This window comes from Hippocampus guttulatus, chromosome 2 (genome assembly GCF_054856545.1).
Source record: "Hippocampus guttulatus isolate MCC_2025c chromosome 2, RoL_Hgut_1.0, whole genome shotgun sequence".
In the NCBI taxonomy this organism is placed as follows: Eukaryota; Metazoa; Chordata; class Actinopteri; order Syngnathiformes; family Syngnathidae; genus Hippocampus; species Hippocampus guttulatus.
Genome location: NC_141262.1, coordinates 12,838,306 through 12,865,459, shown reverse-complemented (window position 1 = coordinate 12,865,459; position 27,154 = coordinate 12,838,306). Strand labels below are relative to the sequence as shown.

Sequence of the window (27,154 nt, the reverse complement as noted above, 5' to 3'; positions counted from 1 at the left end):
GTATGAGTTGACAGGTATGTTATATACACATATATTCATAAGTAAGTTATAAAGAGTTAGGTTAAGGATATGTTTAGGGTAGTTCAGGTTTGTGGTTAGGTCAAAGAGGAGGCATGGAGAATGATTGAAAATAACTAACTACATAGATAAATAGACAGATGCTTTTGTGTATTGTTTTACGTATTGAAAACAACCTTGAAATAAAAAGAGAGTTTTAAATCAGGCACAGGCAAATTTAGGTCCCAGAGTTAAGGCTCTACCCCAAAAGGTAGCATAGGCACAGGCACTGATTAAAAAACAAACAAACAAAAAACAATTCTGTTTTTTTATGTTTTTTGCATTCCAAGTTTAGTGTTGTAATTATGTTTTGAGGGCGGCCCGGTATCCAGTGGTTAGCACGTCGGCTTCACAGTGCAGTTGTACCGGGTTCGATTCCAGCTCCGGCCTCCCTGTGTGGAGTTTGCATGTTCTCCCCGGGCCTACGTGGGTTTTCTCCGGGTGCTCCGGTTTCCTCCCACATTCCAAAAACATGCATGTCAGGCTGATTGGACGCTCTAAATTGTCCCTAGGTGTGAGTGTGGGCGTGGATGGTTGTTCGTCTCTGTGTGCCCTTGATTGGCTGGCAACTGATTCAGGGTGTCCCCCGCCTACTGCCCGGAGATGGCTGGGATAGGCTCCAGCAACCCCCACGACCCTAGTGAGGATCAAGCGGTTCGGAAAATGGATGGATGGATTATGTTTTGATTTTTGTAGGTGCATAACCCTGCCTTGTTATGTTACCTTCTCACAGGCATATTAAAAATCCATCGTTCTTAGAATATCAAAGATATAATCTTTCCGTTTTTCTATAGATACAGCTGCTTTAAAATACGACGGGACTTGATAAACAACCAAAGTGTGACTCTTGTCCATGTGTCATGTGCGTACAAACGTTATGTCTGGCAACAGATTGCAAGTTGGGTCGACATGTGTAATGTAACTGGATGCATTAAAAAAAGTGTCAAGGACGCATGGCTGGAATTGAATAGGAAGTAAGACATTTTAGTTTTCCAGGGCTCATACTTTGACGAATCTCATGAGGGAATTTGCCCAAATGAGCCCCAACTGGAAGCACGTATCCGAGACAGATGAACGACACTAAATGGTTACAATTTTTTGCCTGTACCAACTTATATGGATGGAGCTTGGCGTTAAATTTGTTGATCATTTTGAGCATTCTCACAAAAACACACGCACACGCACAAAACAAAATTGTAATTCTTCAGTTGTACTGTTCTGATTATTGTGTTTAAAACCTTGCATTTGCACCGTAAAGGAGGCAATAGCGACATCGAGTGGTTCACAATGGAGTTACTCATTTTAAAAGGGCCATCAACCAACGCCATCACCTCAAGTACACAAGTGAATTTTATTTATGCGAGCAAATTTGATCATACAGGTCAAATAAGCCACTTCAAGCTGTTGGCACATGGATGTATACCAAACAAATTCATCTCCCCCTCGGCCCTTATTTTCATGAAAAGCTGGCTACGAAGCATCGGTAGTGAAAGTACAAAAAGACAAATACAAGGAAAGCCGATAAGAGAAAGAGAAAGAGCGGGCTCATTACATAGTAAGCAATGTCAGTACACGTATTAAGCTTTAGGACGTTTCCTCATCACAAACTAAATCACAACTCAAACGACTACGTCTCTACATCAGTTGCATGAAGCATCATTATATGGAAGGTTTTAGTACTGCACGTTGAAACAAAAGGGCTGGTCCAGCAAGACAGGCAAAAAGTGTCAAAATGTAAACCAAAAATAAAATAAATCAATAACAACGTGAGATAAAAGTAACTTTTAGAGTTAACCCGACTACTGTATATGAATGCATGTCCATGCCACAAATAACATCGAGAGTCACAGTCTTTACTAACAGTACAATTTTCCAATTTAGAGCACAGAAAATAGTCATATAAGTGAATGAAACACTGACAATACAGTCTTAGATCCCCCCCGCCCCCAACAACCAATCAGCTGTCAGACATCTTCTCCGACGATCAGTGTTTTCTTAAAGAAGACATATTATGGAAAAATGACCTTTCAATTTTTTTGTGTACACATAGTTTGGTCTCTGGAGTACCTGTTCACCCATCAAGTGTGAAATTAGTCAATAGTTAAATTCTGTTTGCTGAGAAAATTTGAATGCACGTAAACCGTTCGGAATTTTGCCAGATTACGTAACAGCACGGCTAATTTACATGATTCCGCCCTCGCAATTTTTTTCCGTCCATGACCGAAAATCAAGCGATACCAATACCAAGTAGAAAATTGTGTAATAATGCTTCGTGGATATTTTAACCCAAAAATGTCAGCAAGCTTTTCTGAAGACACCTGGGAACTAACTATCTAAAATTGTGACCACACTGCACAATATGTCTCCTCTAAGTGGACCAACGTTCTTATCTCTCCATAACTGTAGTTGTAGTGCTTAACCACACATTGGAATGCTTTGATATATCACTATATACAGTTTAGAGTCTGCAGAGAAAAAAAACCCCAACTACATTTATTCAAACAACATTATCAGTCATAATCATAAACACTGACTTATGAGAGCATGTGCTTTAGTGACAGTGGAATCATTCACAGTTCAGAGATTCATATATGATCCCTTCTCGCAATTTTAATCCCATTAATACATTGTGTATCAGTCTAAAAATAATTTCCCTGTTCAACAGGCTTGGCACACCTAGCGAGTCATTGATTGATTTTGGTATTCATTGTTGTGTCGCTATTTTTTTTCTTAAAATATAAAGTCACTACTGTATTGTGATTAGTGATTTTAATCCCTGGCAAACATTTTATTGTGTGTTTTATTTTTTATTTTTTTCCCCGGAATACATCAGTCGTTCACATACAGTACATCGATATCACACATGAGATGATAAATGTGCTTAAGAACCTTTTTTGAAGCCCCTGTTGACCTCCTCATGAATCAATAATAAATTACGTGTCAACCTAAAACTCAAACAGAAATATCTTAAACCTCCTGTGATATTGCGAGTCAAATTGACCGATTTTAACATTTAAAAATTTGTGTACATTTCTTTCGAAAGAAATGCAAAAAAAAACAAATTAAATAAAAATGTATTTTGCTGGCCTGATTAATTTTTTTATTCGTTTTTTAAAGAAAAATAATATTTAAACAAGCAATGGGTCACATTGACCCTTGAACAAACATGGTGTTTCAAAAACATATCAGAAAGATTCAAACAAAGAATATTCCCCCCTTTTATTATCTGTTGTTTTCATATTTTTAAATGGAAGAAATATGTTTGCGGGTCACACTGACCTGTTCAAAACAAAAAATATATATATATATATAAAAATGTCGATCAAAAACTTTTACTCTTATTTTGCTAGCCTTATTTTTATTTTCTTCTAATTTTAAACATATTTTTGTTTTAAATGACTAAACATATAGTGGGTAACAATGACCCATGAACATTTTGGGTGTGCCAAACAATCCAAACAGTATTGTTATTTTCTTTCAAATTTTTCAAACTGTTTTAAATTGATTATATATTCCACCCCCATTTAACATTTTTAAATATGCAGTGGGTCACACTGACCCGTGAGCAAACATAACAGGAGGGTTAAGAGGAGGGGGAAAAAGGCTCAGCAAAATAATTATTTCACAAGCAAAAGCTTAAAACATTTAAAAAAAAAAATCCACTCCTTGTACTATTCGTGATTCTACAAACGACACTACAGCTACTAATCAACACTAAACGACTGTTCTCATATTTCAACAACTGCCAGAATGATAACAAACACCATCCACGAGAGAGGTAAGGGGGCTTCTTTTTTGTTAGCTGAAATGCTGTTTGCGGCTGAGATGGACCCTCGCCCAAACCACATTGTCATGTGACGCACCAGTGACATTGGCGGTGGTGGCGAGGAAGCCCCTCCCCCGCATCCACCTTGGGAGTGCCCAAGCACGGCTTTTTATGTATAAGCGTTGAGCCGTTCCTTGGAGCGGGTGGAGTGGATGTCGTGAAGCTCCTGCTCCTCCTTAGACTTGATATCCTCGTACTTCTGCATCCGGCACGCGTCCTTCACATAGGCCCAGTTGGCCGACAGCACCATCAAGTAGTGGATCTGGAGGGAAATGGTAGAAAGAGAACGCCCATGATTTCAGGATGGGGAAAACAGCCCAATGTCTATTTTATAATAATAATAATAATGCATTTTATTTAAAAGCGCCTTTCATGCCACCCAAGGACACTGTACAGACAATAAGAAAATACAATGTAAAAATTAGTAAACGAGATATTATATAAAAACAGGACATAAAATCATAAAATCATAAAAACATAGGAAATGGAAGAGCTATGTGTTGTAGGCAATCCTGAACAGGTGTGTTTTTAGACGGGACTTGAAAGTGGAAAGAGGTGTGCAGTTTTGGAGGTCCGGAGGTAGGTTGTTCCAGAGCTTTGGAGCAGCGTGACTGAAGGCTCTGGCTCCCATGGTGCTCAGTCGGGCAGGGGGCACTGACAGGCGGAGGGAGGACGAGGATCTGAGGGAGCGAGAGGGGATATGCACCTGGAGAAGGTCGGATAGGTAAGGAGGGGCCAGGTTGTGGATGGCCATATATGTATATAGAAGCAGTTTGTAATTGATGCGATGTTGAACAGGGAGACAGTGAAGCTGTTGGAGAACGGGGGTGATGTGCTGCTGGGAAGATGTTTTTGTGATGATGCGAGCAGAGGCGTTTTGAACCAGCTGGATTTTATGAAGGGACTTTTGAGGTAGGCCGAAGAGGAGAGCGTTGCAGTAATCAAGGCGGGATGTGACAAGACTGTGGACAAGAATAGCAGTGGTGCGGGGGGTGAGGGAAGGGCGAAGTCTGGTAATATTGCGGAGGTGGAAATAAGCAGTGCGGGTGATGGTGTTGATATGTGAGTGGAAGGTGAGCATGCTATCCAGGATGACACCCAGACTCTTAACCTGGGGGGAGGGGGACACTAGGGAGCTGTCAATGTTGAAGGAAAAACTGTTTACTTTGGATAAAGTGGATTTGGTGCCAAGAAGGAGGACTTCAGTTTTATTAGTATTTAATTTAAGAAAGTTTGTTGTGAACCATGTTTTGAGTTCGGAGAGGCAAGAGGTGAGGGAGGGGGGTGGGAGTATGGAGTTTGGCTTGCAGGAGAGGTAGAGCTGGGTGTCATCAGCAAAGCAGTGAAAGTGGATATTAAATTTGCGGAGGATATGGCCAAGAGGCAGGAGGTAGATGATGAAGAGAAGGGGACCTAGGACAGATCCCTGTGGTACACCTGTGGTGACTGGGGAGGGCTTTGAGGTGAAGGATTTGAGCTGGACAAACTGAGTGCGGCCAGTGAGGTAGGAGTGGAACCAACTGAGGGGAGTGTGGGAGAGACCAATGGAGGAGAGTCTATTGAGGAGGATAGGGTGAGAGATTGTGTCAAAGGCAGCGCTCAAGTCTAAGAGGATGAGGATGGAGACTAAACCGGAATCAGATGCTATGAGGAGATCATTTACAATACGGATTAGGGCAGTCTCTGTGCTGTGGCGGGGGCGGAAACCGGACTGAAAGGGTTCATAGAGAGAGTGAAGGGACAGGTGGGAGTGGAGTTGAGCAGCAACAGTTTTTTCAAGGATTTTCGAGATAAATGGAAGGTTGGAGATGGGGCGGAGGTTATCAAAGTTGTTGGGGTCAGAGCCATGTTTTTTCAGTGTGGGGGTGATAGCAGCAGTTTTGAGGAGTGATGGGACAATACCAGAAGAGAGTGAGGAGTGGATAATAGCAGATATGAGAGGAAGCACAGAAGGAAGGCAGGATTTAACAAGGGATGAAGGGAGGGGATCAAGCTGGCAAGTGGTGGGCTTGGATTTGAGTATGAGGTTGGATAATTCAGCAGTCGTTGGTGGAACAAAACTGGAGAAGAGATGACAAGGAGAAGAAGGTTCAGATGGGGGGGGAGCAGGCAGGTTTTGATGGAGTTGGTGATGGATCTTAAGGATTTTGTGATTGAAGTGTTCCATTATGGAGTTGCAGGTTGCTGTGGAGTACAGGTGGAGGGGGAGAGAGTTTGGTGGCCGGAGGATTTTGTTCATGACGGAGAAGAGAGTTCTTGAATTTCCTTCGTTGGAGAGGATGAGGCCGGAGTAGTAGCTGGATTTGGTTTGTGCAATTTGGTCCTTGTATTTAGTGATATGGGTAGTGTACATGTCCTTATGGATGGTGAGACCGGTTTTCTTATAGAGTCGCTCAAGTTGGCGGTTTTTTGATTTCAATGATCTAAGAGCGGGTGTAAACCAGGGGGCAGATGTAGAGAATGAAGCAGTCCTGGTCTTCAGGGGGGCGAGAGAATTTAGAATATTTGTGAGGCAGGCATTGTAGTGAGCGGTGAGGTCATCCGGGTTTGAAAGGGCGTCTGGGGGCGGGGAACGGTCGATAATGGAGCAGAAGGTGTCAATGTTGATATTTTTGGTATTACGAAAAGAAATGAGGCGGGAGGTTTTGATTGTAGAGAGACGGAGTACGATGTTAAAAGTGAGGAGGAAATGATCGGTTTCAGGAAAAACATCAGCAGTGGGCTTGGAGGGGGAGAAGCCAGAGCAGCAAACCAAGTCCAATGTGTGGCCTTTGATGTGGGTGGGGAAGTCAGTAAGACAGTGTATCGCGAGGCTCTCCAGGTAGGATGTGAAGTCTCTTGTGAGTGGCAGGTCGGGGTTGTCCATGTGAATATTAAAATCTCCCAGCAAAATTAAATTTGGCGAGAGAGTGGATAAGTGTGTGATTAAACTGGAAAATTCATTGATGAAATCGCTATGTGGCTTCGGGGGGCGATAAACTGTGGCAATGATGGTTGGCGTGGGTCCAGGGAGTTTAAACACCATGCATTCAAAAGAGCTTGATGCAGGAACGGAGACTGGTAAGACTTTCCACTTCTCGCGGTGGATTACCGCGAGGCCTCCTCCACGGCCGTTGCCACGGGGACGGCAGATGTAAACAAAGCCGGGAGGAGTGGAGTCATTCAGAGCAGCGAAGTCGTTTGTTTGTTGCCAGGTTTCTGTTAAAACGAGGAAGTCAAGTTTCCGTTCGGCGAGGACGTCTTGAATGAGGTGACCCTTGTTCGTAAGTGAGCGGATGTTCAGCAGTCCAAAGTTGACAGCGGAGGTGTCATGTTTGATGGCGGCAGTGCTGTTAGCCGACCTAGCCAGGCGGGCTACTGCATAGTAGTTGGTGTTGCGGCCGCGGTTTCTGGGAGGACGTCGAGAAGTGGACCAGGTCGAGTTGATTGAGCCAGGATTTTTGTAGTCAACATGTCTACGCGACCCGCGGTGAATGTAGCGACGTCGAGGCAGGCGAGCGATGTCAGGATGATGGTGCAGTTCCGGCGGTGGAGGCTCCGGTGCAATCCTCCGGATCCGGAGAAGATCCGCGACAGAATAGTGGAGTAGTCCTGTCACTGGATGATGGCAGAACGTCAGAAGTATCAGAAATAACCCAAAGGCGGCGAAGTTGTGCCGCCCCATGACGAGGGAGAAAGGCCGGTGCGGTGACAGCCGGTAAATTTAAGCTACCGGCGTTAGCCCGTGGACTAAGTTACGATTTGGGGTTTGATTGATCGGGTGAAGCTATGATTTGTTACATCAATCACAGTCCAAACAGTCCAAAAACAGAAGGGCAAAAGAAACATCAGAAGAAATATCTGAAAAGTTTTGGAAAAGTTTGGAGTGAGAAGCGAGTGAGAAGCGGCGACATACACGCCAGCGTCCTCTCACCCCGTAGTAGTCTAATGCAGGTACACACATACCAATAATCCATGAGTGATTGTCCTAAAAAGATTATCCTGAGAGATTTATTCTGTGGTGTGGGGTGTGTTTAGAGTAAAATTTCCTGCTCAGAATAACGGTCGAGGCCGACACTGGTAAAGTCGGGTACACGCACTAATGAAATACCTAAAGCTAAAATTGAACCCCCCGTTGATTTCAGGATTACTGTGCGGCTGTAGAAAAGAAAGGCGATCAAGCATTCATTTGGGAATTGTATCTTACTTTACTTTACGTTTCTTATTTTTTTTGTTTAATCTTGCCATCGTGAATGCCGTAGTCACCCACGCACGTAAAGAGGGCACTTCCTTGAGTGTGTGTGGACCAGAATAAAAAGCATAAAATACGAGGATAATGTTCCTTTTTGAAATTCACATGTTCAAATCTGACTTTATTGTACGGCTACAGCCATCTATTTATTTAATTTTTTGAGTAATGAGATAAAAAATATATTTTGCATTCTCAAACAAAAATATTAACACGTAATACAATACAAATGTAAAAAATAAAAATAAAAACTTTGATGACGCATTTTGAAAGCTCTACATAGAGAAACCTAAAATGCACATGATGCTCGTTGAAAGTTTGATAGCGAGGTTCCACAAACATCCAGCAGAGGACAGCATAATGCCGGCTGTATTCTTGGGACTTGTTTCCACAGCAACGCAGCCCTAAGTGAATTATTGAACCGCAGTGACAGACAGTCTATTTACATACACACTATTTCCACATTTGGTGAACTGCTTTTGCTTGGCACCTGAGCAAACAGACTCCACATTTAATTAACATTGATCGCCTTCAGACGTCTTGATTATACAGTCCATTGATAATGTTTTCCAGTCCAATCCCAAATTGACTAATCTCCGATCTGGAAAATTGGATTCCTAATATTTTACGCAGCATCATCAAAACTTTCTCCTTCCGTTAAAATAGCTCCTTGGAAATCACTGTAGGCATGTGCGCTGAAACCATCCCCTCTCCTTTTTTTCTCACTGTTTCCATGACAACGCCAGACATGCCAGGTCCCCTCCGAAAGAAGCACAGGAGGCAAACAAACGGCGCCGTTTCACTGCGCAAAAATGCCTCCTCGCAGATTCACGGTTGTCTGCTGCCCGACACTGCCCACCAGCCACAACAAAAAGGATTGCCCCTTAGTTACAGTCATTTAAAAACTAGCTCGCCAGGCAGACAGACAGACAGTGTGGGTTTTCTTTCGCTTCCTCCTATACTCCAAAAACATGCATGTTAGAGTCACTGAAGACTCTCAATTTTAGACTCCAAATGATCCCATTGGTGTGAAATGTTTGTCTGTACGTCCCCTGAATTTGGCCGACAATCACTCCAGGGTGTACCTTGCTTTTCTTGCCAAAAAGTGAGCAGTGACCCTGCAATTCACCAAAAGTCAGCTGGGCTGACTACCCTCGACCCTAGTGATGGTGAGCGCTACGCAGTCTAAAATGGATGGCTGCATTGTTGGTTGAGTTTGCACCCGCAGTGTTCAAGTGGCAGCTCACCATTGCGATGACAGCGGCTCCTGCTCCGGCGAGGGCGCAGATGAACAGGTGGAATGTCATGTCCAGCTGTCACGAAAAAAAAAACATACGTCACAGCTGTCAATGATTCATTTTGTCAACACACTTTGCAATCTTTTTGTTCAAAGCCGAGAAAGGAGGCGGGAAAATGAAATCATGTTCCTCTGTGTTCATGCTTGACTAAGAAAGTCTTCATTTTAAAAGAGATGACATAAACAGGGCACCATTGCTCTTCTGGGATGTTTCAGGGGCAAATGACAAATCCTTCGGGAGCGAAAGAAAATATGTTTTTTGCATCAAAAAAATAACCAATTGGTGCAGAAGAGTAGGATGTCATACTAAATGTTCTTGGTGCACAATAGCGTCAGTGTAACATGACAAGATACATTTACAGTTATGAATCTACAGCTACCTTTCACCATCTTTTTGGTGGTGATTTTTCTCACACCCGCCTAAAGTATGAGTTTTCCTATTGACAGTTTTCCACCTGGCAATCATTCAAGCTCACCTCAGTGGATTCGCACATCTTGTAGAACTTTTCAGATCCGGCACACACCGTCTTTGCTTCACTGATAGCCACGATACCTGCAATGTAATTGATGTACATTATTGTACTACAAACGCAGCTCCAATTAGATAATGTCAGGTTGACCACCTTGTGGCTAATGGCATGCGACAATCATGGTTCAAATCCCCCCTAAAATGAACCATTTAACGTTTTGACGGGGGATTGGCCATCCCTACCGTACTGGCGCGGGTCCAGGCAGAGCGTGGTGCCCTCCAGCACGGTGGCATTTTGGCAAATGCTCCAGATGTTGAAGTAGATGAAGACGGGCAGGGAGGTAAACACCGTCACACCCAGCCAGGCCAGCATGAAGATGTACGTCAGCATGATGAACTGAAACAACACGTTAGCCTTATGCCAAACCACTATGTGCATTTTCTGATTATTTGCGCAAAAAAAGATGTCCAAAGAAGTCAAGAACGGCTCCTAATACAGTAAACCCTCAGAACGGTCAAGATGTATTACTTGAACATACTTGCTTGATACCAATAACGAGTTTGTCGAAGTGGCAGTTATCAGCAAAGGCCAAGGTCATTGGCATCAGACAATCATTTTTGTCCTGAAATACTGGTAAATATATACTGGATTAGCAAACCTTGCATGTTAAGAACCACACTTTGACCTCATTCCCATTCTCCTCAACTTTTTTGAAAGAACATAATACATCACAGCATACAAAAAGTTTGAAGTCACCAAGTCATTGCTTTTCTTTGACACTGGTGTGGAAAATGTCGGATATTTTGAAGCAGGCGCAAAAAAAAAGCTCTTGATTTACCCTCGAAAATCCCCCTAAAAACATGAAATTAATGACAGATGAAAACATTTGGTTCATAATACAGTTTAATGATTAATTTCCCAAATGGGATGAAGTATCTAAATTGCATTTGCGCAATAAGGTTTTTTTTTTTTAGCTTTAGTGCAATGAAATAAATGACCTAAGCACTATAACAATTGAAAATGAAACAAAGAAAAACATTCTTATTGGCCAATGAGCACAAATCCTGGCGAGCTTCCTCCCAAACGCTGCAGATTGGCAATCAAATTTCACAATTGACATAATCTCGCTACGTGTCGGCTCCTCCAAACGACATTTTTCATTATTGTCCCATCCTGGTAATTGAATGATTTGGGCCGCAATGTAATCATGAGGCGAAACGCATTCAATACCAACGTGGCGTTACTTTGTTCATTTGTTGCTCATTTTCTGTATCCAGTTAGCAACGTTATCAGGTCAGATTTGAACATACAGATTTGAAGATTTGAACATTTTCGAATTTTAATAGCCAATGTTACATATTTTCCACATCCACTTTTGAAGCTGGACACCCAAACTCACCCAAGCACTGACACAGCGTCCACAGGTTGTGATCTTGAAGTCTCCGTAGAGGTCTTTGATGGCCCCGCTGGTGAAGAAGCCCTCCACCATCAGCAGGATGCCATAGACGAAGAAGGCCGAAGCCACGCCGTAGATCACGTACTTAATGATGTCAATCCTGAAAATAGATACATTTTAAAAAATTATACGACAGTCAGTTGTCGGCAGGAGAGTCCTTAAATAGTGGCGCACAGTTGGAAAGACTGCAACAGCTCTGCCACCTACTGGAGACTAACAGAAACTGAATCATGACACCAGGAAAAGCACACTATCCTTTTTGATTTTGTTTATACTGAATATCATTAAGAATCACAGAGCTTCACCCTTCAAGATACAACAAAGCACCTGTTGCCTGTTTCACCGATTAACCGATTAAGTTATTGGGTGGACATGTCTCTCATGAGATGACCCACGCCCAAAATTGAACAGGAAATTGTCCATTTTGGATTGGAGCAGCCATTGCCAGCTGTCTTCAGGCATCAGGCGGGGTACAACCTGAACTGATTGCCAGTCAATCGCAGCAATTAGTTGTCGATTAACCCATTAATTTTGACACTTCTAGTGTCACATCGATAATGTGTCTAGTTTTTAAGAAACAAAGATGACATAAAAGTTCAAAAGGAAAAGTGTGAACCAGGGGTCTCAAACTCCAGGCCTTGAAGTCTGCACTCATGCATTTTTTTTTTAGATGTTTCCCTCCTCCAACACATCTGATTAAAATGATCAGAATCATAATCAGGCTCCTGCAGAGCTTGTTGATGAGCTGATCATTTGAATCAGGTGTGTTGGAGGAGGAACATATCTAAAATGTGCAGGAAAGCAAACCTCAAGGCCCGGAGTTTGAGACCCCGTTGAACAGTATAAATTATGTCACTTAGACACTCAAAGCACTAATTAGTTATTTGTTGCGATAGCCCCAAAACCGGGTGAGGCTTTTTCAATGCCACTAGTTGTGTGATATCATTTGAAACAAGTTAGTAAGGTTGATGCCGCTCCCAAAAGCATCTCGCTCGCCTCGATGTTTGGTAGTCAGAGGTAGGGCTGCACTGTGTCTGTATTTACCGAGTGCAAGGCAGTTGCAGCTCTCCTTTAACTAATACGTTCTGAAGGTGATGCTTCTTCTACTCACATGGTGAAGACGTCCAACGCGTCCACGGGGCTGCGCACCACCTCAAAGTAATTCTGTAGGATGGTGACGGTTCCAGAAAGAGCCTCGTGGCCGCATCCGCAAAACAGAGCCACGCCGACATACAACAAGATGGTGGCAATGAGCGACGGGTAGGGGATCCCGCCCAGGCATTTGATACAGCATTCTAGGCACCCTAAACACACACACACACACACACACACACACACGCAAAAGTGAGTGGGGGCTCACTCCACGGGGACTACAAGAACAGTTGATGCTGCAGCTTCACTCTGACGGTAAAACACGATTTGGCCATTTACGATCTCCCAAATTTAAAGCTCTGTCGGCAGGCGCCCAGGCACAACAGGAAAAAAAATCTATCAAGTGGATGGGGAAAGTAGGCCACAGTTCAGTTTGTGGCTGATATATTATGAGTACTGACAAGTGTATCCTCCAACTATCAAGAGTATTTAAAGCCACACACCATTCAACAGCCAGCCTCATTTTTTCTTCCGCATACCTGCATTGGGACTTCAATTTGTTTGTTTTTCTTTAACCCCCCAGAACCAGCCTGCCACTTCGTACCACTGCTTGGGATTAACACTGCGACCCCAGACCTTTAACCCCATGTTTCTTGTGTGCCAAGGCTTTCCTGGAGTATGAGGGGTCGGGTTATAAGCGTGGCTGAGCACTGCTTTGCCCAACATTCAATCTGCCCTCCAATAGCACCTGGGGAATGTTTGCTTAAACATGTTAGTCTTGATGGTACAGTTACATGGCAATTTGAATTCTTAGTGCCCACGCCTCCAAATCTGTCATGTTTTGTCTCTGTCTTTGTTTTGTTTTGCAGCACCAGCTAGAGTGGAAGGGCGCACCTCTTCAGCGGTGCAACTGTGTCTTGTTTTCCCAATCAAGTCTTAGTCAAGTATTTAAGGAGTGTCAAGAGGCCCAGTCTCTGTCGGATTATCGACCTTGATCGCGATTTATGCTCAAGAGATATTTTCAAGACGTCCCGTTCATGTTTATAGGCGCTCCTGTTCCAATAGATTCTTGTTTTGGGTTTTTCCTTAACCTGGATTTTTGTCATTTTGTTTTGTGTAATTTCGAATTACAAATTTTACCTTGCCTGGAGCAAAGACTTTTTGTTCATATTGGCAATTAATTAAAAAGAAATCTGATGCATTCGATTTTTATGCTGATTAAAACTAAAATAGGCGTACTGATTCCAAAATTGCAGTCAGTTTCATTCCCGCACAGTTTCTCTCCACAGATTACCCTACAGATAAGCAAAATTCCATCGATTAGCCGTGGTAAAATGAGCTAATTGCTGTTGGATTTATCAACAGCTATGTGGCAACTGTTTTTTAAAATGTAATTTTACTTTTTTTAATGAGACACAAATGAGCAAAATGGAAAGGTAGCATAGAAGGAAATACAGGAGAAGGATTAGTGCTGGCCTTCCTCTTAACCTTGTAAACACGGGCACAGGTCTGATTGGCAGATATTTTGTATTTTATGCAAAATCAATGATCGGTTGTAATGTCACAAGTTGCAAATGACAATGACATCATTGATCAGATCTGAAAAATAAATTGTTTGAGCAAACACAATCTCAAATTAAAACAAAACCGAAAGGAAAAGAAGAAGAAGACAGTCAGATTAAAACAAACAAACAAAATCTGATATTTTAGATGTTCAGGCCTCACCTGCCTCTAATCACTCAAAAATTGGTTGAAGATTTGTAAAAATCAGCATGTGTATACTGTATTCACTCATTGAGTTTGTCATATTGTTCTGAAAAAGTAAAAAATAAATAGCTTATCCAGTGAGATCATGTCTGACATGGCGAATCCATCCAAACTGAGCGTTTGCGGTCTTTTGACCATTTGGGGAAGATACAGCACACCCATTTACATCCTGTAAAAAGAGTGTGAAGCCGCAAAACCCGGGCGTGAGGGTGTGTGTGTGTGGGGGGGGGGGGGGGTCCTCTCAGAGAGATCTGACAGACAAGCAAGAAAAGGCGTGGGATAAAAAAATTTAAAAAATCCTCGCTCTTCTTGTTGCCGTTGGCCTGTCACAACACAATCCACTGCGTGGAGAAAAAGATGCCATTTGGACCCTCAAAAAGCAGATTTTGACCTTGCGTGTTTACGTCATTCTCTTCGTTGATATCTGCGTGTTAGTTGTGATGCGGTTGCTAGGGACCAGCCAACAACGATGCAGCTGCACGGAAAGGTGACAGGCTCCTCATACAAATGCTAATTGCCGTAAGGGGGACGTGCTAAAGGACGACTCTCTTCATCTTTCAGGCCGGCAGCTATTCGGCCACGAGGAGCCCCATCAATGTTGTTGTTGTTGTCCATTCCTTATAAAACACCAGGACATTTCATTTGTGCAACGCAGGAATAACAAATAAAATGAGACAATAAGTCATAATCTTTACAAGGATAAAGACATATTTTGTCGGTATAAAAATAGAATGAAGTCATCATTTTCAAACAAAGATGTAATATCATGAGCTTCATATTTCAAACATTTAGTTCAAGAAATGAAATTTTAGGACAAGATAAACCTTTAAAGACAAACGTTTTTGAAAGATTAAAAGAAAATGTACAGTACCCCAACCCCGACCGAACCATCCGAACACCACCTACAATATGCTAAACTACGCGTCATAATCGGGTGACTTAAACAACAAAATACATTTATTGCCAATATTGATGCATCTAACAACAAAACGGTGGGTAAACTCAAATGCAAATAACCAACTAACATTAGCATATGTTTATACAGCATTTTCTATTGAAAGCGAGCATGTTGTCATCTGTCGTCATAAACACAGCATTCCCACAATGGGCCCATCGCAAACACGCAGTGTACCTGCTGCTAATCTGTCTGTTTGTCTGTCCACACAGCAAGTTAGCCCATCAGTGTATACTCATATGTGAACTTCTTTTCATGAAGTTGTCTACGTTGCATCCAAGGCAAGAAACAATCAGATAGTGTGAGGGAGATACTGTAGTTAAAACAACAACAGCAACAAAAATAAAACAATTCGGATTCGTTGGCAACTTTGGAAAGTCACCAGCCACATTGGCTGTTGATCAACAAAGAATTTACAGCCCTGGAATGGAGTTTCCAAGTTTTGCCAGGGTTTCCTCCCAGGTTCCAAAAACATGCATGGCAGGTTGATTTGGCACTCCAAATTGTCCCTAGATGTGATTGTGAGAGCGAATGGTTGTTCGTCTATGTGCGCCCTGTGATTGGCTGGCAAGCAGTTCAAGGTGTACCCCGTCTACTGCCGAAGACGGCTGGGATAGACTCCAACACATCCATGACCCTCATGAGGATAAGCGGATTCAAAATTGGATGGATGGATGGGATCTGACAGCTGAAAAACTTGACGAATTTGATTCCGCACCCCAAAAATTGTTTAAAACAGACGTCAGACCAAACTCCACCAAAATTGTGTTCCCCAGCATTATACATGAAACACTTCAGACCTGTGATGATTGTTTTCAACTGCAAAACTGTTTTCAAGCTCCTTTTACTGTCAAAAAACTACATTTGTCTCATTTTGCTTTGAGCTTCAAACAATTTAAAACATACACCATACACAGTTTAAAACATACACCCTATATATATATATCGCTGTTTGATTGTTTTATTTTCATGGATGTTTTCAATTCTGGGATGAAAAAAAAGCAAGTGGTTACATTTTGGCCATTCGAAGGAAGTATTGGCACATAGACACGGCTGTTTTTAAGGCAGCTCTCGAGGTTTATTATCAGTGCACTGCAATTAATTAACAAACCCGTCTATTGACTCCGGCCGCTTCCCTAACGGGTTCAATGTGCAGAATACAAATGTTGTCCTGATTCTTGCTGTTTGGAAGATTACCTCATTGTCAGTCAAGCATTCCTGCTCTCAGAGTCTCTTTTTATAAAGTCGTCTTTGTCCTCATCACACTCCCCCTCTTTTTTCTCATCCCGTCACTCGTAATTCTGCCGCGAGTGGAAGGAGAATATCAAGTAGCCGCTGTTGGCCCAGTTCCAGGTTGGCCCGGATTATCTGCATGCACGCCTACTGTACTGACGCGCCCAGTTGTCGGGCCACACTGTGTTGGGTGTGCTTCAATTTCATGTCAAATTGATCAATAACACTTTCTATCATTAATGAGAGGAATTGACCAGAGGTGATGTTGACTTGTGTCACAGTCTGGCCTGCATCATCAATGTTCATTGCAGAATAAAAACCCATGCGCACTGAGTAGGATCTTGTTGATCACGTGCTGGAAAAAAGATTAAATCACGGAGCAAAATGAGACAGCAAGGTACCAACATTATTAGTTAGTTCGAAGGCTAATAAACCTGTCACTTGTCAATTAATCTGTTATTTAAATCGGAAGCCAGTTAGGTATTTAGGTCAGTAGGTAGTTAGTTAGTTAGTCAGTCAATTAGACCATTAGTTATTCAGTTTCCCATTTTGTAAATCAGTTGGTTAGCTTGTCAGTTAATTGACTAGTTGGCTAGTCAATTAGCGAGTCAGTTGGCTAATTTGGTTAGTTAGTAAATGAGTCTTTTAGTTAGAAGCCAGATATGTATTTAATGAGTCAATTAGTAAGATTTTTTGTTTGATGGTCAATTCTTCTTTTAGTCAGTTTGTTAAATGGTCAGTCGGCTCACAAGCTCATCGTTTCGTCATCGGAAGTCTGTTTGTCTGATGGGTTGGTCTGTGTTAAATAGCTTGGCAGTTAGTGAATCAATTTGTCTGTTGGATACTGTAGCTGGTTGGATAGGCAGTTAGTCAGTCAGTTAGTGAAGTATGTTAGTTAGCTTGCCGAAATAAAAAGGTTAAAACTGTTTAGAAAATTGTTTAGCATATACAGTACATGTATCAGTTTTATTTAAATGACCAGTACCGGTAATTTTAAACTTTGTATGATTTACAAAATCAATAAACCAATCATTTCACATAATATATTGAAAGTTTATAAAAAATACTAAATACACTGAAAAAGGTATTATTTAAATGTACTGTACTCAATTTCCTCTCGTCAAGTGAATGCATGAAATAAAAGCTACTGGATCCAGTTATTTTTTCAAATTAGAGTTTACATCTATTTTTTTTAATTACCTTGATCCAGATGATTTTATCTTGTGCATCCATTTGATTAAATAAAATTGAGTAAATCCAACACACCCGTTTTTCTCAGGGTGGAAAAGAAAAAAAATGAGAACAAAAACAGCTGAGTGAATGTAAAAAATATTACAGGTCTCAAAAAGGTGTCAATGTACGGCGTCCAAATTAATGAATGGCAACCCTGCGTGATACTAACACCATCCCTGGGCTATAGTGACGTCAAAATGAAGTACAGCTGCTATAAAACTCAGAGAAGAAATAAGATATAACATCATGCAACTTGAAGGTTTCAGGTGCAGCAAAACGGTCACAGCGATAATTTAACAACAGAAACCGGTCAGTGAATGACCTTTTAGCACGGGCCAGAACAAGCCCAAGAAGACTTTATGTCACACTGTCATGAGTTTATGACCTCACTTAGAGTTTAAAGCTTCTTGTTGCACTAGAGCATTGTCATAAATCAATGGTTCCGCTGTCACGTCCTCAACAATCTACCGATGCTCGACAGCTGTGGAGATGCAGCGGCATAAAACGGCGAGAACAGGGGCTGCCGCGAGATCCGGAATCTATCATTTTCGACAGCGCTGGCGAGCACAGAATATTCTGCATTTATTATTGATGCTTAGAACGACGTTACCTGAAGGAACGGAGAAGAAGCTCAATTTAATGAGGAGTCTGAGATGGAGGAAAATCGTCCGAGGGAGGATTTGTACAATTTAGGACCAACTGACTTGTTTCCAAGTACATGAGGGATAAAAGAGGCCTCTGAGTTTTTGTTTTTGATTTAAAAAAAAAGAAAGAAAAAGAAGGGCCACAAAAATGTAAAAACTATGGTAAAGAAATGGAAATAATGTCATTTGGAATAATCTAGAATGAGATTGAAAAATATGGAATGATGTGGAATGGCGTTGAATGATATTGAAGGATAGAGAATGACCTGGAATGAGAATGGTGAAAATGTACAAAGAAAAATGTGAACAGATATAGAATGACATGGAATGATAATGGGACGGGATTGTGTGGAATTATCATGGTGAAAAATGTGCAATATCCATCGGTGATTCCGTTTTCTGAGTTGAGAAAATCGGACGATATGTGGGTGAAAAATGTGGAGTTGTTGTTATGTGGGAGTTGTGGGAATGTTGTCACAAGGTTATTGGAATGAGCTGAACATTTCAAATGCAGAATGGGAGCAAATTGTTGAATGCGTCATTCAAAGTGAATGGGGAATTTTGGGGTGAAGGATTTAGAATTGTGTGAAAAGATTTTGTGCAGGTGAAATATTTCAGATGGAACGGCAAGGCCAATCGAATGAGCTGAACATTTTGAATTTTGAATGGCAGAAACTTCAGCCCTAACCCTAAACCTTCTCCTTGGAAATGAATGGGGACGTTTGGGTTAAAAATGTGCAACTGTTGCAAAATTATTATTATCGAGGAAAACGGCAAGGTAGGAAAAAACAAGAGTTAAAGTCATGATAAAGGTAGACTAACGTGTCAAAGATATTCACAATGAAATAAAACTTTTGGTCTCCCCAAAATACTGGATGACGCAAGTTTGGTCATCCCCAAAATACTGGATGACCAAACTGTGACATTCAAATCAAAAGGTACGTACATAGTCCTGACTTTTGGTGGACCGTTACATCGCTACAACGCCAAATACAACACAGTCCAGTCAAACAGACGGCTTTGCACTAATACAGAGAGAGGATGACCCCCTCCCATCTCCCACTTCTCCTCCATCTGTCAGTGTCATGCCTGACAGGCAAAAGGGACACACACATACACACACGCGCGCCGCACACACACTGATCCAATCAGCTTTATTGCGAGTGTTAAGGTTATCTCAGATAAATTGCATTGCAGTAAATTGCATCCTTCGAAGGAATACAATTGAGGTCAAAAATGAACATTTGAAGAGAATAGACATCCTCAATTGCTCACAGAGAAACAAATGAGGCCGTAATATACACTTCAACAACAAATGTATGTGAATTTTAAAACCGAGCAGATAACATGCTTGTTACATGCTTTGGTGATTAAATATGTCACGTTTAGCCAATGGCAACTGCTGCAGTGTATTTTGCATGTCAATAAAAATGTATTAACACGATAACGGTGTGACCAAAGTTGAAACATTCCCATTTATTCATTTTTTTTTTTTAGTTTTGCAACTGATGTCAAGCAATAACAATCCAATCTCACTTCCTCCAAGCCAGGCAACAAAAGTGAGTATGTCTCTAAGTGGAAATCTCACTTTTGTTGCTCGAGGTTTCAACATTAACTCATTCACTCCCAAAGACGTTTTTAAACGTCTTTTCAGATTTGATCCAGAATTGGCTGGTACTGAATGAGTTAATGGCTGTGTGTTGAGTTATTTCATGGGACAATTCATTTTATACCCTTATACAAGCTGAACACTGACCAGTTGACGTTTGAGCCGAGCGTTTGTCTTCCCATGCACTCACTTTTGTGAGATATTGTATCTACATATATCCTACGGTGCTTTTCTTTTGAAAAAATAAGCTTTGGGAAGTGATTCCAAACTTTTGTATTCACCTGAAAATACACACTTTAATGTAGACATACAGTATATTTCTTTTTAGCAAAATTACCCATGTCCTCCTTTCTTGCATATGCATTCCACCAAACAACCAAGTGGTATTACTACCTGCCATCCTGCTGTACTAACAAACTGGCATGAACCAAACTCGCGTGAGAAACAACAATTTAAACACGAAATGCAACAAAGCAACCGTGGTGATATCGATCACTCCAGTCGTGTTTTCAACTGCAAAGGGGGGAAGGCCGCGCCCTGAAAAGGCTCGGCGGGGGTTGCATTCAATTACGGGTCATTCATTCGCCATCGATTGTGATGCACTGAATTGAACTCCTATTCCTCACATTTAGCCTTTACCAGTAGATCCTGGAGTGAACTTTCGACAAAACACATTATTAAATAAACTCCCTGGCAGTCACGCTGAGATTCCTCCCTCGCTGACAAGAAGACGAGAGAGAAGGGAAACGAAAAGAAAAAGAAAAAAAAGCAACGAAGGCTTTTATGCCCCGAGGGGGGCTGCGCTATGCGGCTAATGCGTCTCACTCACTTTATTGTCCCACTGAATTTGTTGACGTACGCTAAGTGGGTCACGGCTCTCAAGGCCCTGGCGCAGATTTGGCGCTGCTGTCGTCATGACGACCATAGTGGTTGATTAAACATGCGAGGAGGAAGAGAAAGAGGAGGTGGTAGCTGAAAAACACAGTCGCCTCGGGGGGGGGGGGGGGCTGCACGTTAACTATAGGACAGCACAGGGAAGACGCCCCACTTCTTTCTAACTTGTGAGCATCGCAACTATCGCAACTCCAGCTACTCAAAGCTGATAGCCACTGGAGATAAAGTGCGTTAAAGCAAATCAATTACATCTCTTTACTCGTAATTGTTTTATGGCTTTATTTTTTTCTTCTTCTCCATTTTGCTGGACACCCAAAGCCCTTTAAGAGCAAAAGAAACCGTATTTGGTAACTGAGGTTAAAATGAACACTGGATCCATGCGATGTCTGCCGGCCAATCGGTAAAGGATGCTCATGATACTGAGGAACTTAGAGAAAACTCAGAAAGTGACTGAAGTGGAAAAAAAACAAAAGTGTTAAAGCTGAAGTGGAAATTAAAGCCATCTGTCCCCGATTTAAGAGATAGCGTGGTCATTCTTTAGTTTGCCGACTTGTTTGATGTTGAAGTTGTTCGGATCATTCGGCCTTGGTGGAAGTCTGCGCTCGACAGGATCGCAAGGTGGAGGATGTGTAATTAAATATGAATGATGAACAGAAGGCCAAGTGGCGTCTTGCAGAGAAGATTCTTGGCGAGGCAGACACTAACAGGTGTTCAATTCTCCCTTTTTCCATTGGGCTCCATAACACTCAAACAAAATGTCCTAACCTCCCTCTGCTTATTTTCACATTATTCTCACTGTCCTGTGATCAGTGAATCCAAATCAGCTCACTTGATGCTCGTGTCGACTTTGCGCGTGTGTGCGTTCTGGTGCAAAGTAGCGACACGTTTGCTACTTTGGGCTGCAAAGTGGGCAAAATGTCCGCCTGCTGCTTGTGACTCATCCACTCCAAGTGGTAACTCATAGGAATGCAAGCCTTTGAAAGTCTGAAATGCCGAATGCAATTTCAGCTGAAGTAGGTCCGCCCCTTGGTTTCTTTCTGAGTCGCATATTCGCTCATTCGTTTGTCTGTTAGTGAATTCACAGTCCCGCTTGGTCTTGAGTAAGCGCAGGGGTGTACTACAAGGTGATCATAGTAAATAAAAACTAACGGAATAATTAAAACTCAATTTGAAAAAAAAAAACGTTTTTCTGAACGAAATAAAAAATAATTAAAAATTCAAAATAGGAGCGCTTAAAAAAAGAAAAGAAAATTAACTTAAACTACATCTAAATTTTTTAGAGCTAACTAAACTAACTATAATTATGCCGAAAATGTTCTTCATGTTCGTCTTTGTCAATTAATTAATTAATCATTATATAAGCTTCCGGCGTTTATTTTCAATTCTTTTATTTTGGTATTGCTGTGCTTTCATACAGAAACAGGAAGGTCAAACACTTGTTTGAAGATTGTAGTTTACTTTAACTTCATTACACAGTACTTAATGACCCTTTGTTTTGCTCATTCGTTGATTTGTTCGTTTGCTTCCTTGTTTCCATGACTAGTAGTTATCTCGCAGTAGAAGAGGGCTTTGGCCAGTTGACCCAGTCATGTCGTGATGCCTGAAAAGTTGTAAGTATTTGCGCTTCATTACTTCCCACCACTGCTTGTGAACGTGAAATCATCCGCTTTACAGATCAAGTGCAATATTTGTAAGAAAAGAGATGTGTTGACCCCCCACCACCACCCTCCGAAAAAAGAATGGACGTGACTTGTCGAAATGCACGAGCAGCTTGCATGGATGCTTCTTTTGCTCCAATGAGCATTTGTGTTTGAGGCAAAAGCTTTGCTGAATAGCAGTGCAAGGCCTCAGCGTACACTTAAGAATCATGACAAGCAAGAGAGCCAAGTTGAGGTTTAGTCCCCTTGTCTATCACAGTGCTTGAGAAAATCCAGAAGACGCCCCATATTGGGTGCTCATGGATGACTTTCTCCTTCTGGATCATTCTCTTTTGTATTCTTTGTGCTTTTCTTTTCCACCTTCTGGTGGCATGCTGTGAGTGAGGAGGTGATGACGACGATGGTAATGACTACTGGTGGTCAGCTCCATGGCAACAGTTCATATTGTCCATCTCGGAGGTGAATGGAGGTTCTAAAGATATCCAAAGAGTACAGCTTGTACCAGAGGAGCTGTCACAAGTAACTAATAAATAGGCTTTGTGGGAAGGCGACTCCATCATGGATTCGTGAAGGAGTCACACCCAATGCCTTGTTATTCACATCATCATTACATGATCAGCAAATTTCAAAATTCAGACATCACGCAGGTTACCTAATTCCAATTGGGGCTGATTTGGGCAAACTCCCTTGTAAGATTTTAATAGTTGGATGAGGCAGAGCTGCTTCAAACGTAATTAGTGGGTAACACCCTGCTCAATCGCAGGTAGGGGTCCTTGAGACTATTTTCGTGTGGACTGTTATGATTGACCTCCCAGTTTTTTGTAGATTGGTCAAATGTGAATAGAGGCTTTTTTCTAACTTTGTAGATGGTGCTACTGAATGTCTCATGTGATGATGTGAAACCCCCAAAGTGTACTCAGTAGCACTTCATGACTTTTTTGTTTGTAAATTTTGCCCTGCGACAGCAGTTTCACCAATTGACCCGAAATTGGGCTGACATATCAATCATAACAGGAAAAATGAAAAAGTCTCAAGGACCTATGTCTGAAATTTAAGAGCAACTCAGACATTTTAAAGCAGATACCTTGGGCAGATTGCAGAGCTTTGACAAATTCTTGATAATGATGTTGACCACTCAGAAGCAGATACGCCACACAGATGAAAGATTCTAAAAAAAGTTGGTTGTGTTCATCATCTAAAGACAATTTTGTTGGTGGGGTGCAACCTCTAAGAACCGCAAATAATTAACCTATAAATGTAACCAAAAGTGGGAATCGTGTCTTGAATCACTCATGCAGCAGTTTGCAGTATTAAGTCATATATAGTGGGGTTTTTTTAACTAATGGGTGCCCCAACTCTTCCACTGTTCAAATTCAAGCTGTCACTCAGTCCAATTTTTTGCTTTGTGTGGTACAAGCAAACTTTGGAGACACCGCCACTCGAGTGAAGTGGAAGGATACCCTTGCATGTGGGCAAGGAGAGCCACAGTTGCCAATGGCTTTGACTGCTGTCAGCTACAACTCAGGCCCAGATGATACGCACACGAACCTGGCCAACTACGTCACTCACGAGGCCACGCCTCTTACATGCACATGAATCTGTCAGTGTGTGCTATAATAACACCAATGTATTCATTTGCTGCGTGTTTCATTTTTTTAAACATGATACAGTGCTTTTTTTTTTTTTTAATCGGGAGTGTTTTTTGTGGAGCAGTTAGAACGGTTTGGTGGTATTATAATTCATTTCGAGGGAGGAAAATGAGTAAAATGAGCAAAATGAGTTACACACTTGGTTACGGTATGAATTAATTTCAAGATATATAGTCAATACAGAATAGGCATTGGTTGGACTCTGATGGCTTAAAATGTGGAGGCTTGGCCGTACATAACATTGAAGCCTCATCAAACAAACAAAGGCAGTTGAGTGCAGCCCCCGGAAGCCTACCCCACCCCCTTGGCTCACACCCCTCCGACGACCCAAACACAACACACGCAGACGTGCGCACTCCAGTCGAGTGCTCCCACTCAACGCACAAAAGAAGTGAGCAAACAGCTGCTCCTCCTTCGACTGTAAATTCCAAAAAAATAAAAAAGTCGACATATTTCTTGTAAACAGAGAGTCACGACTCACCCTTCTGGGTCTGCCCCTCATCCATGTCTTCTTCCATCGTGTCTGCTGTGTTTTAAAGCGGTGTATAAGAAGCCTCTTTGTGTTTCGGGGTCTTCGACTTGTTTACGCCAAATGGTTTAGTCCACAAAATGCTGACCGAGTCGTGGTGGCGGTTCCTGGGAAGGCTGTCAGTTCTCTGTCAAGCATCCGTCTTTGTGGTGCTGTCCATTGCACGCTGCCGAGACAAGTGCTGAAAAGCCCTCCTTGGTCCCTGGCGGAGGACGCGGCGAGGGGGGAGTTAGTGAGGAGGAGCTGCGTGGAGCAAAGGGTGGTCTCAAAAGCGCATGTGTGGTGGGGGAAGGGGGTGGGCGAGCGCAGGGCAAGACAGGTGAAATCCGCTACGGTAAGACTGCGAAGAGCGTCTGGACCCCCCCCCATAACACGCACACAAAATGGTTCAACCCCCCCCCCCCCCCCGCAACAAGCCACTTGCTCTTCTGTATTAATGCAACAACCCCTTACAAAAAAAAGAGAGGTGGGACGGGGAAACATCTGATTTCCAAATAGGATTCTGCCTAATCTTATTAGTCGTACACATTCTGTTGTGCAGGCAGTGATGATTCCCATGATTCCCTGTCCTAATTCTCTGAAAGATGAGAAAGATGGAAAAATGTTACATTCTTTCATCATTACCAGGAAGATTCAATCAGATTTTAGTTTAGCTTTTTATTATTTGGGGCTTTCTTTGATACTGACAGATGGTGCATTTAATTAAATGTTGAAAGATAAAAGATGAGGCATGTATGAGGAAGTAGTGGCGGGCACATCTGCCTCGCAGTTCTGAGGTCCTGGATTGGAATTTATGGCCTCCCTGTGTGGAATACCGTGGGTCTTTTCAGGTATTTCGGCTTCCACTCACAGTCCAGCAACATGCATGTTTTTGTTTCATGCTATGTGCTCTGTAATTAAAAGCAATCAACTCTCAATCTTGCCACTGGATGTATCCAAACCATTTCAGTCTGCTCTCTCCTTGTCCCCAAAACATCTAACGCCATGGCTGTTTCTCTAATCAGCTCATTTCTAATGCTATCCAACATCTTCACAACGAGAGGAAAGCTCGCCATCTTCATTTGCGCCACCTCCATTGCTGCATCCTGTTGTCTGTTCAATGCCACTGTCTCGAATACATCCAACATGGCTGGCCTCAACACTTGTTCTCCTTTACTAATCACTGCTACTTCCTCGCAACCACAATTGCCCCTTGTACACTTCCTTCACTCTTATTTCCTCATTCATCAACTCCTTAGAATATTCTTTCCACCTATCCAGGGCACTATTGGCACCAGTCAACATATTTCCATTACGAGCCTTAATCACCGTAACCTGCTGCACATGCTTTCTATCTGTACCAAATTAACGCTGGCTCGGTGACCCAGGGCCACGGGGTCCCGGTGTCGGGGAACCACCTACCCACTGATGCTGGCCCACTACAAATTTCTATGCCAGGAAAATTTGTCAGCTGCGGTAAATGGCCTGAAAGGGCATTTTCAGTTTCAGTCCGAAAAACTTATCAACAGGCCAACTCGACCAAATCTGAATGTTTTGATGAGGCAAGGAAAAACCGCGACCCGCACGCTCTTTAGGGGTTAGCCTCTTGTCGCGAGCTTCATCAGTGACATTGGGACCACAGAATGGCAGCGTGGAACAAGAAAAGTCAGGAAAAGTTAAGTTTCATCTCCAGATTATGATGTCCAAGAATGCACAGATAACAACTGTGTGTTTACGAGAAATTTATTCATCATAGAAGTTGTAAAACGCTCACCAGAGTCAAGACATTTTATCTCACTGTGTTGTGACTGTTGTAACACTTATCGTTCTAAATTAGCAGTGTTGTGTCCAAGGACCGGCAACACGAGGCCAAGGCCAAGGACCAAGGACTGAGTTTTAAGCTGAGGCCTAGCTGAGGACATGTATAAAACAATGCTATCATACCACTTGGCAGGTCTTCATGATTTGCAACACCCCTCCATCATAACCCCTTGCACTCCCTAACGCTTGAATGAAGTGTTTTTATTCAAAGAGTAGAACAGTCAGGGTACGTGTTATTTATACTGAGAAAAACAAAAATAAAAGCATATGATATACATTTATGAATGAATGTTTTAGTGCAGTAGTTTCTTAATATGAAGTAAATCAACACTCAACAGGCATGGCATGGCATGGAAGACAAGTTGAGAAATGACTTTGTATAGAAGTCAATCACTGACTGCAGAAAAAGCGGTAATCTCTCAGTGATAATTTTACAGTTTACCGGCAGTGAGTCCCAGGGACTCGCTGATCAGAAAAGTATGAGTCCCATTATGCATTGAGAGAGTCCCAAATTTTGAATTGTGAAATGGTCTACTTATTCAATTGCATATGATAAAAACACAAACAACAACATACCCAGTAAGGAAAATTGGTCTGGCCCAGCTCTGGGGCAGACACGGCAGTACACTCGGCCCACATACCTCAATGAATGACGGTCCTGCAGTGGCCCACGTCTGGCATCCATGATGTGGGCCGCATTCGGCCCAGATCTGAGCCGCATTGTAAAACCATATCTGGCCCTACTCCGGCACGACGC

At 42.3% G+C, this 27,154-nt stretch overlaps 1 protein-coding gene and 1 long non-coding RNA gene across 3 annotated transcripts in view; one reads left to right on the top strand and one right to left on the bottom strand.

Moving 5' to 3' along the window:
• LOC147208560 (uncharacterized) overlaps positions 1-27,154 on the top strand; it is a 74,261-nt gene that overhangs the window by 33,212 nt on the left and 13,895 nt on the right. Inside the window, exon 4 of one of the 2 annotated variants that reach the window (XR_015103800.1) lies at positions 13,296-14,381. The exons of the other annotated variant lie outside the window; for it this stretch is intronic. This is a non-coding gene — a long non-coding RNA (uncharacterized LOC147208560). Of the gene's footprint in view, positions 1-13,295; positions 14,382-27,154 lie in introns of those variants that run through there. 2 annotated transcript variants of the gene reach the window in all.
• gpm6aa (glycoprotein M6Aa) lies at positions 1,390-24,912 on the bottom strand. The gene is made up of 7 exons (XM_086137396.1): positions 24,550-24,912; positions 12,446-12,638; positions 11,278-11,434; positions 10,121-10,274; positions 9,885-9,961; positions 9,359-9,424; positions 1,390-4,145 (listed from the first exon to the last, which is right to left on the bottom strand). Exons 1-7 carry the CDS (start codon positions 24,584-24,586, stop codon positions 3,993-3,995), a joined length of 837 nt encoding a protein of 278 aa, XP_085993522.1. The 5' UTR covers positions 24,587-24,912; the 3' UTR covers positions 1,390-3,992.

Coding starts and splice junctions, on each gene's coding strand:
- gpm6aa (XM_086137396.1), bottom strand. CDS start 24,586: ATGGAAGAAGACATGGATGAGGGGCAGACCCAGAAGG. Junction 12,639..24,549: donor TGAGGGGCAGACCCAGAAGG/GTGAGTCGTGAC, acceptor GTGTGTGTTTAG/GGTGCCTAGAATGCTGTATC. Junction 4,146..9,358: donor GAGCCGCTGTCATCGCAATG/GTGAGCTGCCAC, acceptor ATTTCCCTCCAG/ATCCACTACTTGATGGTGCT.